We start from the raw sequence: 13,143 nt of genomic DNA, 5'->3' as shown, positions 1-13,143 counted from the left end.
TTCTTGCCTAGGTGCAAAAGAGACTGGCTTTCTTTCTTTTTTACTTGACATATTCACACAAGTAGGCAATTTGCATTGCATAGGTGTGAGGAAGCCTCCCATGATCTCTAATGTTACAGTCAACAGCTGATGTCACCATGGGAAATGCCTGATCTCCCAACAAGGCAGCCATCTAGGCTTGACTGTACCCACAATGCTTGGCAAATTTCATCAGGCAATTTTTTTCGATATCAGCTATTCAGCATAGCTGCCAAGTTATCCCTTTTTTAAAGGGATTTTCCCTTATGCTGAATAGGCTTCCTCGCGAGAAAAGGGAAAACTTGGCAGCTATGGCTATTCAGTGCCAAGTGACCAATCTTAGCAGCTGCACAGGTTCAGGGTTTTTGCAGATATTCATTTGCGTATGTGTGAGAATTAACAATTGCCAGCAGTGATGCCTTTTCATATCAGGTGGATATGCAGGAATCAGCAGGTAATAATGATAATGCCGTGAAAATCTACTTTGTTGTGCTGATTTCTGAAGATTCGGCTGCTCTTGAAGCCAAAAGAACAAGGCAGGCTATTGTCTGTGGTCAGCTGGCAATCACATTCACTACAGCAGGGGTCAGCAAACTTTTTTAGCGGGGGGCCGGTCCACTGTCACTCAGACCTTGTGGGGGGCCGGACTATATTTTGAAAAAAAATATGAACGAATTCCTATGCCCCACAAATAACCCAGAGATGCATTTTAAATAAAAGGACACATTCTACTCATGTAAAAACATGCTGATTCCTGGACTGTCCGCGGGTCGGATTTAGAAGGCGTTGGGCCGCATTTGGTTTGGGGACCCTGCACTACAGTAACTAAGGAAACAGAAGCATTTTGCTATAAAATTAATATCTATCTCCCAAATGACATGCTATAAAAATAAATGTATTGTTAGTCACTATAAAATATATGATTTTAGCGATTAACTGCACCGTACCAGGATCCAGTGGAAACATATATGTGCTGTACAGAGCTTTGAACAGGGAAGTCACACCCACAGCATACATTTAAAGCACACAGCTTCCCCCAAAGAATCCTGGTAACTGTAGTTTATGAAGAATGCTGGAAAATGTGTCTCTGTGAGGGGTAAACTACAGTTCCCAGGATTCCTTGGGGAAAGCCATATGTTTCAAATGTGGTTTGAATACAGTCGTACCTCGGGTTACGAACACCTCGGTTTGCGAACAGTTTGGGTTACGAACTGCGCAAACCCGGAAGTGTTTTCGCCGCGCACGCGCAGAAGCAACACACACGGTCTGCGCATGCGCAAAGCGCAAAAAATCTTCGGATCGCGTTTGGTTTACGAACTATTCGGGTTACGAACTGCGATCCGGAACGGATCGCGTTCGTAACCCGAGGTATTACTGTAAATGGTGTGCATGTGACCTGTCTCACACAAAAACTCTAAATGTAAATAATGGAGGATTCAATTATTTTATTTCATAAAATTTATATACCACTTGATTGAAAAAATAACCCAAAAACGTCAAAGTGGTTTAATTACAAGGTGTAAAGTAATTCTGATGACATAGATGCACCTGCTGTATTTTTACAGTCCATCTTTGGCTAGGCATTCTTTTGCTTCCTGCTGATTACCTCTCTTCTCTACCAGCTATTTTACTAGATTTCCACCAAGATTTAAAAAGAAAAAGACACCCACTCTGTCTGCATGCACACCGTACATTTAAAGTAGATCCTAAGCACATGGCTTCCCCCAAAGAATCCTGGGAGATGTAGTTTGTTCAGAGCGCTGGAAATTGTACAACTCCCAGAATCCTTGGGTGCAAGCCATGTGCTGCGATGTTTATTAAGCTACCACTTATTTCATGGGGGCCTGCACAGATTACACCAGACCCCCCTTTCTCCTCCTCCCCTAAGGCACTTCCATTAGGCTTTCCAGGCTACTCAACAACATACCTGATTCCATTTTTTTGCAGCCTTTCTGCAAGTAAGTTTTTGGCTTGCTTGTTTCTTTGGTTTTTCAAAACGCAAACCTTGCCCAAGTTTCTAAGACCCAGGTGAAAGAAACCTGTTCAAAGTATTCAACAAACTTCCTTAGAAAAAATTGAAGCAGAATTCCTCTTGGGAAGATGTGAGTGCAAAAGAGCACGTCTCAGTAGAAGCTGTCTGCGTAGAAGACGGGATAAAGGACCCTGCAGGTCTCTGGTCCCTCCTGGCCATGACTGCGGACTTCCTGAAAACCCGGCTGCTCTTCCTGCAAGCATCTTCAGTCACTTCTGCAATACGAGCTGCTTTCGACGCTTGGAGATAGAAAAGATCACTGTTAAAAACTCTTAATTGCGTCACACACCTCAGTGAGTCTGTCCACTTTCTCATCCTGAACACTTTTGCTTGCACAGGCATCTTTTAAAAGGTGAGATCGAGCTGAAAGTAACTGATCGTGTTTGGGGAACCTGCTACCTTTTACATCTGGGACACAGCCCTCCAAATGCTCCTTCTCCCTAGAAAAAAGGGAACAGGAATAACACTGCTTTCCTCTGTTTAAGGCAGACAACTGACCACATTGGCTGTGGCTGGTGGGAGTTGCAGTCCAACAGCACCTGGAGAGCACCACATTGGCAATTTCTGGTGTAGACAATACTGAGAAAGGCCGACCAGCTTAAAGCAGCTTCTGATGTTCCCAAGCACCAGCTACAACTTTGTTGCAGTAAGAACAACTGAAACTTAGGCACACAACTCCTTTGGGCGGGACAGAATTTACAGCATCAGCATCTAGGCAAGGGTTCAACAATTATCTGCAATCTCTTGTCAATCCTTTACTCACTTATCTGGGCTTAAGTCCCACTGAATTCCAAGCAGACATGTAAAGACTGAAAGCTGGAGACTGCTCTGTGCAGTTGTATTCTGCCTACCAGCCCCAATATTAGCCCCAGTCAGAAACAGCCCCTAATATGCTATCGCTGTGGCTCAAAACTCTGTGTCCCCAAATTCTCAGCCATGCTTCGCTTCCTTACCTGCTTGCATGAGCTTCAGCTGCTTCTGTTTTTCCTCTGCAATTTTTTTCCTGTAATCGCCAAATAGGGCACGCATCAACTGGCGCTTCTTTGCCAGCACCGCCTTCTCGCTGCGCAGAGTCTTGATGGCCCTGAGTGCCTCATCCACTGAACCAAAGCAAATGACATTTTTTTATTACTACTTACTATTTCATGTGGTTTTCATAGTCGTCACAAGAGGGGGGCCTGCCACAAAATGTTACAGTGTGGACTGTGGGAGGGAGAGGGATCACACAATCAGCAGAGCATGAAACCCTTAATCTCAGGTTTATGGGCGAGATTTCTGCAGTGCAGGGAGCTGGACTACATGTTCTTTGTGGTCCCTTCCAGCTCTATGAATCTATGATGCTGAACTGTTCTAGTTCATGGTGCTGATGAGCCAGCCGCACCCTCCTCTAAGCTACAGTGGTACCTCGGTTTAAGAACAGCCCTGTTTACGAACTATTCAGTTTACAAACTCCGCAAAACCGGAAGTAGTGTCCTGGTTTGTGAACTTTACACCTTGGTTTAAGAACAGAAGCCGAATGGTGGAAGGGCACCGGTGGCAGGAGGCCTCATTAGGGAAAGCGCGCCTCGGTTTAAGAATGGTTTTGGTTTAAGAACGGACTTCCAGAATGGATTAAGTTCATAATCCGAGGTACCACTGTACTCCGTTCCATCTCCCACCCACCACCCACCCCTGGTTTTTCACCTCATCCATACACACAAACCCATCAACCAATTGGTCTTCTGAGCATGCTCAGTCTTTGTTGGGCTCTTTTTCTCTGCTAAAGATTTTTTTTATTTTTCTGTTCCCCTAAGACTGTTGGCACTTCCTTCATGTACATGGATGGTGTCATTTTTTACACATAAGAATCCACACACACATAATAAGATAAAAAGAGCCCTGCAGGATCAGATCAGTGGCCAATGTAGTCCAGTATCCTCTGCTCACAGTGACCCACAGTGACCCAAACCAGGGCTTCCCATGGGCAGACGCAGGCAATTAGTATATAGCATTATGAAATGTGCACAACACTCATCAGCAAAAGCTTTCAGAGCAGCCAAGAAATCACAAAACAGAATGAAAGCATTGAAGAAAAAAACCCCACACACAAACATTTGCAGATCAAAATAAATGAACATAGCAGAACAATGACTTCCTCCGTGGGGGGGAGGGATCCACATAGGAGAGATACTCTATTTACTCCGCCCCCCCCCCCCAGTCTTCCCCAGCAAGTGGACTCACTCTGCTTGGGAGTTGATTTCCGAGTCTTCAGGCCAAGCTCCAGCTGCTCAATGCACCAGTCCACCTCCCTCTTCATCTGTTCATCTGACTGTTGCAAGAAAAATGGGGGTGGGACACAGGAGAAAAGGGAGAGTCAATTAAGACTAGCTGGGCAAGTACCTCCTTTGCAACTGACTTCCCTCTAGGTTTCTGTCGGAGAGGCAATGGATTTCTCTTTCAAGGAGTACAAAAAAGGAGGAGTGGAGAGAGATTTGGTTTCCAGGCAGGACGTTTTAAAAGGCAAACACAATTTTTTTAAAAAAAAATAGAAATTAAAGTGACCTTAGAGATCATCAGCCCAACCCTTTGCTCAAAGCAGGAACTGTAGTGTGGGATGCAACTACAGCAACTCTGAAAGGTGGCTGCCCAGCCTCTGCTTAAATCCACCCAGCTAAGGAGGGCCCACCATCTCTTGAGGCAGCCTGTTCCACTGTCAAATGGCTCTTAACCATAGGATGTTTCTCCTATTTTTTCTCTCAACAATGGTGGCAACTTGACCTTCTATCCCCATTCAAACCGGTGTGCTGATAAATATGTTTCTAATCAGGGAGTTAAAGAAAGCTTACCCTTCTCAATTCTAAACAGGGTGACATTCTGCCCTTAAAATTTTGCTGCCACCAGGATAAAGCATGCAAATTCACCTACACATAAGTGCTTGCTTCCCCCTCTCCCTGAAAGGAAGAACGTTTATAAGAACGTTCTGAGTTTGTGTTTTCCCTCCACCCTCCCTATTCCTTCTCCTTTGTTTTAATGTCTTTCAGATAATACAGTTGAGGACAGGGACTCTCTTATTATTGCTATTAAAAGTCACTCTGGGGTGCTTTTTCCATTGAAGAGTAGAGGAATAATAATAATAATGATAATGATAATTTGTACCCTGCCCATCTGACTGGGTTACCCCTTAAGTAACAATACTTAAATAAAATAAATGACTACCATGCTGTCAACTGGAGCTACGGGTGGCAGAACTTTGGAAATATTTATACAAAAATTTAGCCGCATTCCTTCTGACGCACAAGGTGTTCACATACCTGACACATGTCAGTTTGGTCAAGTCTACCTTCTCCACAAGGTCTGGGATCTCCATTTACATTGCCACCATGTGCTCCTTTTAAAGGTGGCTGTTTCTTTTTCTTTTTCCTATTGGAAGATCCACTCAGCTTTGTTCCTAGGGGAAAAAATGAAAAATTCTTATTCGTTCACCTGTCTTTTAAATCAATTTAACTGTATGCATATGTCTTATTGGAAAGGCTCCCACAGGCAGAGAAAAAAGGGCCCTTTATTGCATGAGATTCTTACTGCAACAATGCAATAAATTCCATATTACCCTGAGCAATGGCAACAGAAGGCCTTATAAATGAAAGAACATTTGTTAAAATGAGCATCGCCTGGAACCAATTCTCTACTCACTGTAGGCGAGCAGGCATACATCTATTTCAGAAACTTGATTAAAACTTGCAGTTACAGTTTCCATACCTGCTTGGGCAGTCTCTGATTTAGAAACCTCTTGCACGGGGCCTTCATCTCTTCTACCTCCATTGCCCTTCACAGCTGATTTATTGGGTTTTGAAAAAGTCGCACTCTCTGGTGGCATGGTCTCTGTGGCATTTTGGGATGTGGAGTCTACCTCTGTGGCTGCTTCTACCACAGCTTCAGAGCCTGGATCTTCGGCAGCAGATGGAAGAGGGGGAACGTCTGGTATGACAAAGTTGAAAGCAAACTCGGGCTTCTCTGTTCCAATGTCCAGTGTCCCAGAGAGACGGCTACCAGTGGACTGCTCTCCGGAGTCAGCCACCTCATGTGCTTCTCTCGCAGTTCCACCAATTTCTTCTGAGGTTCCCTTGGAAATAACAAAGTCAAACTGAAAGCTGTTGTCTGACGGTGCAAACAATGATGTTGGTGCTGCAGAAGGGTGGTTGGCTTGCTTCCTGTACGCCACGCTGCTTGAACTGAGGGTATCTCCTGGCTGTATCTGCACAGTGTTCTCGGGCTTCACAGCTACAGGAGAAGGAACAGAAGGGTGAGTGTTTTCACTATGTCACTATGGCTTTTTCTAGGGAATTGGTCATTCGCCTGCACTTCTGGCCACATCTGACGAGAAGATGAGACACAACTAAAGGCTGGTCTGTATTTGCTGATGGAAACAACATGCAGCCTGAGGCTTTTGGCAACAGCAGCAACAAGCAGTTCCAGCCTTACAGGCAAGGGTGTGAGATTAAAATGTCTGAAATCTTGTCAAAACTACTCCAGGCCACAGCTCTCATTGGCCTTGCTTCATACCCTCCAGTGTTTTTGCGTGGCTGGGCTGCGCCCTTGAACTCTGATAAGCCTCTTGCTTGCTTGGGCATAGGATAGAGAGGGATTTCTGAGTGTGACATTAGTACTACTTAAAGGTAATTTATATTTGTTGTCCCACCTACTGACCCCACCCACCCACCACTGGCATGGGCCCCCAAAAGGTTGCCCAGAAGGAATTTCATTTCATTTCATCTTTAATTTGTGTATCACCTTTTCTATATTACTACGCACAAGGCAGTTTACAAACTGAAGAACTGAAGAACCTCTGGGTATAAAATTCAATATAATATATAAATTCAATAATACTGTAATAATAAAATAAATAAATAAGATCACACATCTTATAACAATCTGATCAAATACAAAAATATCACACTAAAAAATAACTTTAAAATAAACTTACATCAAATAAAGTAATATTCAATAATCCATTAGAATATAGTACACCATAAAATTTAATATCAGCAAATAATAATTAAACAGAAATTCGCCCTTATCAATTACAATAAATACTTTCTAAACTGTAATCGATAAAAATAACAGCTAGTCAGTGCATAAAATAACACAATACAAATTGAGAAGAATTTTAAAATTTAAAATTGTGGCCCCTCGGACCGATAAAGTTTCCCAACTCAGAGGAAGTAGCATTGCTGAGTGATGCTTGACAGCACAGCTTTCCACCTCACCTGCTTTTGCTGCCCTCTGCCTCTCCTCTGCCATCTTGAGCCGGTAGTCTCCAAAGACATGGTGCATCACCTGCCGCTTTTTCACAAGAGGAGATTTGCTCGAGCGAAGGACCCCAAGGATGCGCTGCGTCTCCTCTACTGCTCACAAGAAGTGGAAGAAAAGACAAACAACTCACAACGATAACTCTGCTTTTAACTTGATGCTCTTACAAAAGTATTTGACAGTCCACAAGTAATCTCAGTAGCCCCTACAAGTACTCTGCAAGGTAACTTCAGTAGTACTTCTCCCCTCTCTACACATGCTGTTTAACATGCACTCCCATTCCATTTTTTAAAAAAGAGAAGAAACATTGCACTACAAAGATGCTGGGTGATTATCAATATCTCTGAAGTTCAAGTCATGTGTGCTGTTGCCAATGTCGTCAAAATGGCACAAGGTATCTGAAGTCTGAATGGCTCAAGAGAGATGGTATAAGCAGGCTTGGGGAAACCCTAAGGTTTTCAGTACAGTACATAAAAACTAAACAAAAAAAATACAGAAAAAAATCCTAAGGGGTGGGGAACAAGCCAATGAGACGTAAGCATGTTCAGTGGGCATGGAATGGTGGCTGGCAGCGCAATGGAGTGGCTGGTGGGGGACCGTGACATAGTAATTTGATTTAATATTTGTATTCTGTTTTTCCAACAACAAAAGTTGAGCTCAAATGGAGCAGGTTAGCAGCCTAACAGCAGCACTCCACACCACAATGTTTTGTGGCTGATCTTACTGGTTTAGGGTTAAGCCAGTGACCTTGAGGCAACACACCTTGCTTTGGAGTTGGGTTGAGATGCAGGAGACCGGTCTCCAGTTGAGAGATGCACCATTCCAGTTCCTCCTGGTATGTTGGTTTGGGAGCCTGGATTAATGGAAAGATAACAGAGATGGCATAAGGGCTGCTACTTAAAAGGTGTTTTTGTGTGTGTGTGTGTGTGTCCGTGTGTGTCCCTCCCTCTCTTTCCACATACTGAGAAACACAGGTGTTTCTAATGCTATTTCTCTGTTAGTACCAGAATTGGATGGAACCCAGACAATTTTTCAGTGGGAAACTCTATAATATTTGGAGACTGTGCCTCCTCTCTTCCACCACAGTAAAGCACAACTCCAAGGGATTTGGGGGAATGTGGGATTTATTCCTTGTGCTTACTTATTCACACATACACAACCACTGTATTAAACCCGTTTGTTTTAAATTGCAATTTAGTGTGACTTGTGAACCAGATCTCTCTCCAGACATAGACATGTCCAAAGTCCAGAAATGTAATAAAAAATGTCATCTGAAACTGGAGGGCTGGTCTCTGTATTTTAATTGTTTTGGATGTGAAGATGCAGTTATAAAACACCTTGCAGCACTGTGACATGACTTGTACTTGCTAAAATTCCTCCTTTTTTAGCTTTTACAGGTATACAGGAGCAAAAGACCCAGGGAACAGAGAAAGGCCCACACGCTCCTTACCTCTTCCATTGGGATAGTTGGCAATGCAGGCTTGTGTACAAGTCCTTACATCATCATTCACCTAGAAGCACAAAATTACAGATCAACATTCCAGAACATTAGAAATTTACAGTTCAATCCCCCACCGAGTTCAGGGGGCTTACTCCTAGAAAGATATGTGTGTATGGTTGCAGCCCTCTGCTGAGGTAGGGACCTGCAGCTCAGTGGCAGGGCATCTGCTTTGCAAATAGAATGTCCTAGGTTCAATCCCAAGTGTCTCCAAGTAGGGCGGAGAAAGACTCTAATCTGAAATCCTGGAGAGCCACTGCCAAGCAGTGCAGGCAATATTAACCAAGATGGAATGATGGTCTGATTCAGTAGAAAGCAGCTTCCTGTGCTCCTATGACCACTGAATACAATGGGACTTACATGTGAGTAAACATGCTTTCCATGCAGATAACTCCAGGTTCAATCCACAGTATCTCCAGCTGCAAATAAGGAGCTGAGGCTGAGAAAAAGTGGCTTGCCTGAGGCTACCTACAATGACCCAGTAAGTAGCTTCCTATTTGTCCACCTAGCCCAGGTAGCAGGCTGTTGGAAAGACTGCTTAGAGACCCTAGACTCGAGCAGCTATAAGTCAGGGTAGACACTATGCTGGGCTAATTCACAAACATTCTGACTGGGCCTAAGTGAGAGTCCTTCCTAGGCAGGTGGCCTTAGGCAAGTCCCTATCTCTCAACCTCAGTCTTCAATCTGCAAAATGGGAACCATAAAAGCAGTTTCAGGGTTCTTAGTGAAGCACTGAGAACCCTACATTAATGCTAAATGTCGCTTTTTGGAGGGGTGTGCATGCACTGACATAACACTTAGAATAAAGGAAGAAGGTCCCCACAAGCACCGAGCTCACAGCCCTTTCACGCACAAACACACCCTTGCTTTATTCATTTCAGCAGCTTAATTAGGACGACACCCACCCACCGACCGCCAGAAAAACTTACTATTTGTTGTTGCTCTTGTTAAATGGTTAGCAAATTCCAGGTCACTCTATAGCAAGTAACCTAGAGTTCTACCAGTAGGTCTCCAATCTATTTTAAGATCATCTATTTTAAGATCATCTTTCTCGCTCACCAAATTCCCCCCTTCCTGTGCCAGCTTCACAGACCTGAGCAAACTGGATTCTCTTTCAAGTTGTTATGTGGATATTTCTGCAGCTCTTCACTCCTTAATTGGCTGCTCAAGCTCTGCCATGCAAATAAGCGAGGCGGACCATGTCCGGGGCCGAACCTCTTCCCCGTCACCTAACATTCTCTGCGTTCAGTTCCGCCGTGAAGTCATTCCGGCTATGCAACCGGTCTTGAAACTGAAGCGGTAGCTTTCGATTGCTGCAAATCTCTTGCTCAGGAATCGCCCACAAAGTATATCACACTTTAAGGAGGTGTTTTTAACTCCCACATTCGGGTTCATTATTCTTTTTCTTTCCTTTCCCCCCCCCCTCAGTGCTAAAAGCTTAATCTTCTACTCAATCATTTCTACTCAAGAATAATTCCGATTGAGTCCAATGGGGTTTCTTCCCAGGGTTGAAGTGGTATAGGATTGCAATCCTATCCTCCCTTTAAAAAATAAAATACTGTAATAAAAAAAAAGTTGTGGAAGAGGCGATGATAATAATCTCCCTGGGGACATTTATTAACCGCAAGCGCCCTCTGCTGGGGAAAAACAAAAGCGCAGTCACTGAACAAGCTACTGTATTTCGATCATCTTAATGATTGGTATCCTTTTATTCAACGCCGAACTGTTAACTGGTGTTAATAAAGAGGCCTCTCTCGTTCCGAAAACAGTCGGTTATGGCTATGACTAACAGCTGGACCTTTCTCATTACATAATAATTCTTTTGCCCTCTATGCCTTATCTAAAGATGCTTGTTTATGGTGCAACATTTTCCTACATTGTACACTCTTCTGTTTTGTTTTTCTTTTGCAGTTTTGTGTCTTTGACTTCTAATATTGATTTGTAAAATTCCAGAGAGAGAGAGAGAGAGAGAGAATATCCACTTACAAGCAGCGTTTTAAAAATACTGATCAAGGGACTGCATGATGGTTGCAACAGACCCATTAGCATTTCACAGAAAATGAAAACAAGAACACACTTACACATTTCTAACACTCCTGTTCTCACACCAAGGATCACAAGCTGAACCTCCCCTCCAAATATTTCACACACCACTAGAGGCTTTTCTGTTTTTCCTTTTTAAAAAAAGTACTTTCACACTTTCTGTAATTAAATAACTAAGAATCAATGTAACCACAGTTCAGTTAGGGGCAGAAAAATGGCAAGCAATTAGCATTTGTTCTTTTGCAGAGAGAGTTCTGTAGGGTTTCTTTAAAAAACACAAAAACACACACACCAAACTAGCTCTATCTTGGGACCTGGTAAATTGTCAGACTCAAGATGCATCCCCATTAAAATTGGTTTTATTATATTTGGATGTGTCGTATGTGTATTTATTTTTTTAGAACAAAAGTAGCAGAAGACACCAAATGGAACCTGGTGTGATGACATATTGGAAGCAGTGACCCAAAGCGTGGGAATAGGATATTTAGTACCTAAACTGAACTACCAGATGTGAGAGATCAATATAAAGGGAAACTACTCTTTAAAAATAAAAGAGAAACGTTTTCCTTTGGCAGGTAAAAGTCCAGTACAGATGACTAGATCACTATGAATGACTGTGCACAGAACCCTTTTAAACTGTAATGATGATTACATACTTCCTGGTTGAATCGCAGCTAATAGATGAGCAAAGGAGCTATGTGCAAACTGCATAGGAAGAAAAGGCTCATACATACCACAGCTTAATAAACCAAGATATAATTGTCCAGATTCACCCAGAGTCCCAGTCTATGAAAGCTGATACTCATCAGTACAAGTTTAACTTCACTATACAGTACTAATGATTTGTGAAGTTGGTGGGTCGACTGGCCCCTTTAATTGCATATGCATGTATATTCTTGGGTACCATCAGCATATAATAATCTGTAACCCCTGTAGAAGCTGGGTTGAACTTATTCTAAGTCTACTGAATATTTTTACATTGCTCCAGGCTCTTGCACCTTAGTTACTATTTCAGAGTTTAAGCTCTAACTGAATTGCCAAAGACTTAACTTTTTGCATTTCATTGGCATTTAATGTCGACATCTGTAGATTTTCCCCTTTATACTTGTGTATGCAGATATACCAGAAGTAGCTATCCTGGCATGTTGTGGCCAGTCTCTCAAACACAGTGTTACTGCTGCTTTTAAATGCTCTCACCCCAGACTTAAGAGATTTAGACTGCAATTCTATACACACCAACCTGGCAGTAAGCCCTACTGGACACAGGGAGCACTCACTTCTGAGCAGACACACATAGGATTGCACTGTTAACTTCCAGAGACCCCAAGGAGATGCCAAAAACATGGGAAACCCACATCCTCATTTGAGTTTGGAAGTGGGCTACCATTTGTTTATTTATTTAGAATTTAAAGATTTAGAAAACTATTTAGAAAATATGCATATGCCAGCATAACCGACCGCGGCCATTTGTTCTGTGTTTCGGCTGCTTACAGTGCCAAGTCTCTAGCAGGGGCTAGGCCTTTGATTCTTAACACCAACTTCCGACATTTCAAGGACAAGAGGTCAAACAAACAACAAATGAGCAACATGTAGCTGTGGTACCAGGGCTCTTGTGAATCCATAGCTCACAAATCTGGAATGTGGCACCTAGTTCAGAATTCAGGTTTTTGAGAATATCAGCCTTCTAACCTCTAAAAAAAAATTCACACCCCCACACAGACAATCCAGGCTTTTAGTACCTGTCAGGCCACTGCAGGAGGAGACAGCTGGGTACACTTGCCCCAGGCCTTGGATGGCTATGCCAGCAGGGGGCCCTGCCAGGCACTGTCTGCTTTTTCAGTTTATAATTTTAATCTACCAAGGTTCTGCCCTGGGCCACAGACAAGCTCTGCACAGGCCTGATCCCTGTGATTTGGACAGGTGTTCAGGAAACAGTCTCAGAAGCAGGAGGCAGAATACAAGGCCAAGCACAAAGTTTCCACATAGCTTCCTCTCTTCCCTCATTATTCCAGGAAACAGAATGTATTGTGCACAGGAAACTGGTATACATATGTGCAAGATTATGTCAGGCTTCAGAATAGGGCTGGATGGTGTTTATGCAGAATCTGACTTGCAGGGTTCTTTCCTTATTGGAACATTGCAGGTCCATATAAGAGCAGTGCAAAGCCAACTAGAAAGGGCAAGGGATGAGGTGGGTTCTTTTGTGAGGATGGCTTGATGGCTGGGGAGCTAGACACAGTGAGAGGGCAAATAACAGCAACCTAAG

General features: G+C 43.2%; 1 protein-coding gene across 3 annotated transcripts; it reads right to left on the bottom strand.

Moving 5' to 3' along the window:
* Window positions 1-1,448: 1,448 nt before the first annotated feature.
* C14H8orf33 (chromosome 14 C8orf33 homolog) lies at window positions 1,449-13,074 on the bottom strand. 3 transcript variants are annotated; one of them, XM_035130771.2, is made up of 9 exons: window positions 9,764-13,074; window positions 8,787-8,847; window positions 8,099-8,189; window positions 7,294-7,431; window positions 5,786-6,307; window positions 5,341-5,477; window positions 4,271-4,358; window positions 3,004-3,150; window positions 1,449-2,289 (listed from the first exon to the last, which is right to left on the bottom strand). In XM_035130771.2, the coding sequence occupies exons 2-9, from the start codon at window positions 8,793-8,795 to the stop codon at window positions 2,084-2,086; spliced, it is 1,338 nt and encodes a 445-aa protein (XP_034986662.1). In that variant the 5' UTR covers window positions 8,796-8,847; window positions 9,764-13,074; the 3' UTR covers window positions 1,449-2,083. The 3 variants fall into 3 exon arrangements, with proteins under 3 accessions (XP_034986662.1, XP_034986664.1, XP_034986663.1); XM_035130773.2 differs by having other exon boundaries at window positions 9,894-13,074; XM_035130772.2 differs by having other exon boundaries at window positions 9,928-13,074.
* Window positions 13,075-13,143: the final 69 nt, after the last annotated feature.

This window comes from Zootoca vivipara, chromosome 14, assembly GCF_963506605.1.
Source record: "Zootoca vivipara chromosome 14, rZooViv1.1, whole genome shotgun sequence".
Lineage (NCBI taxonomy): Eukaryota > Metazoa > Chordata > Lepidosauria > Squamata > Lacertidae > Zootoca > Zootoca vivipara.
The sequence above is the reverse complement of the archived record's forward strand: the minus strand, read 5'-3'. Positions and strand labels throughout refer to the sequence as shown.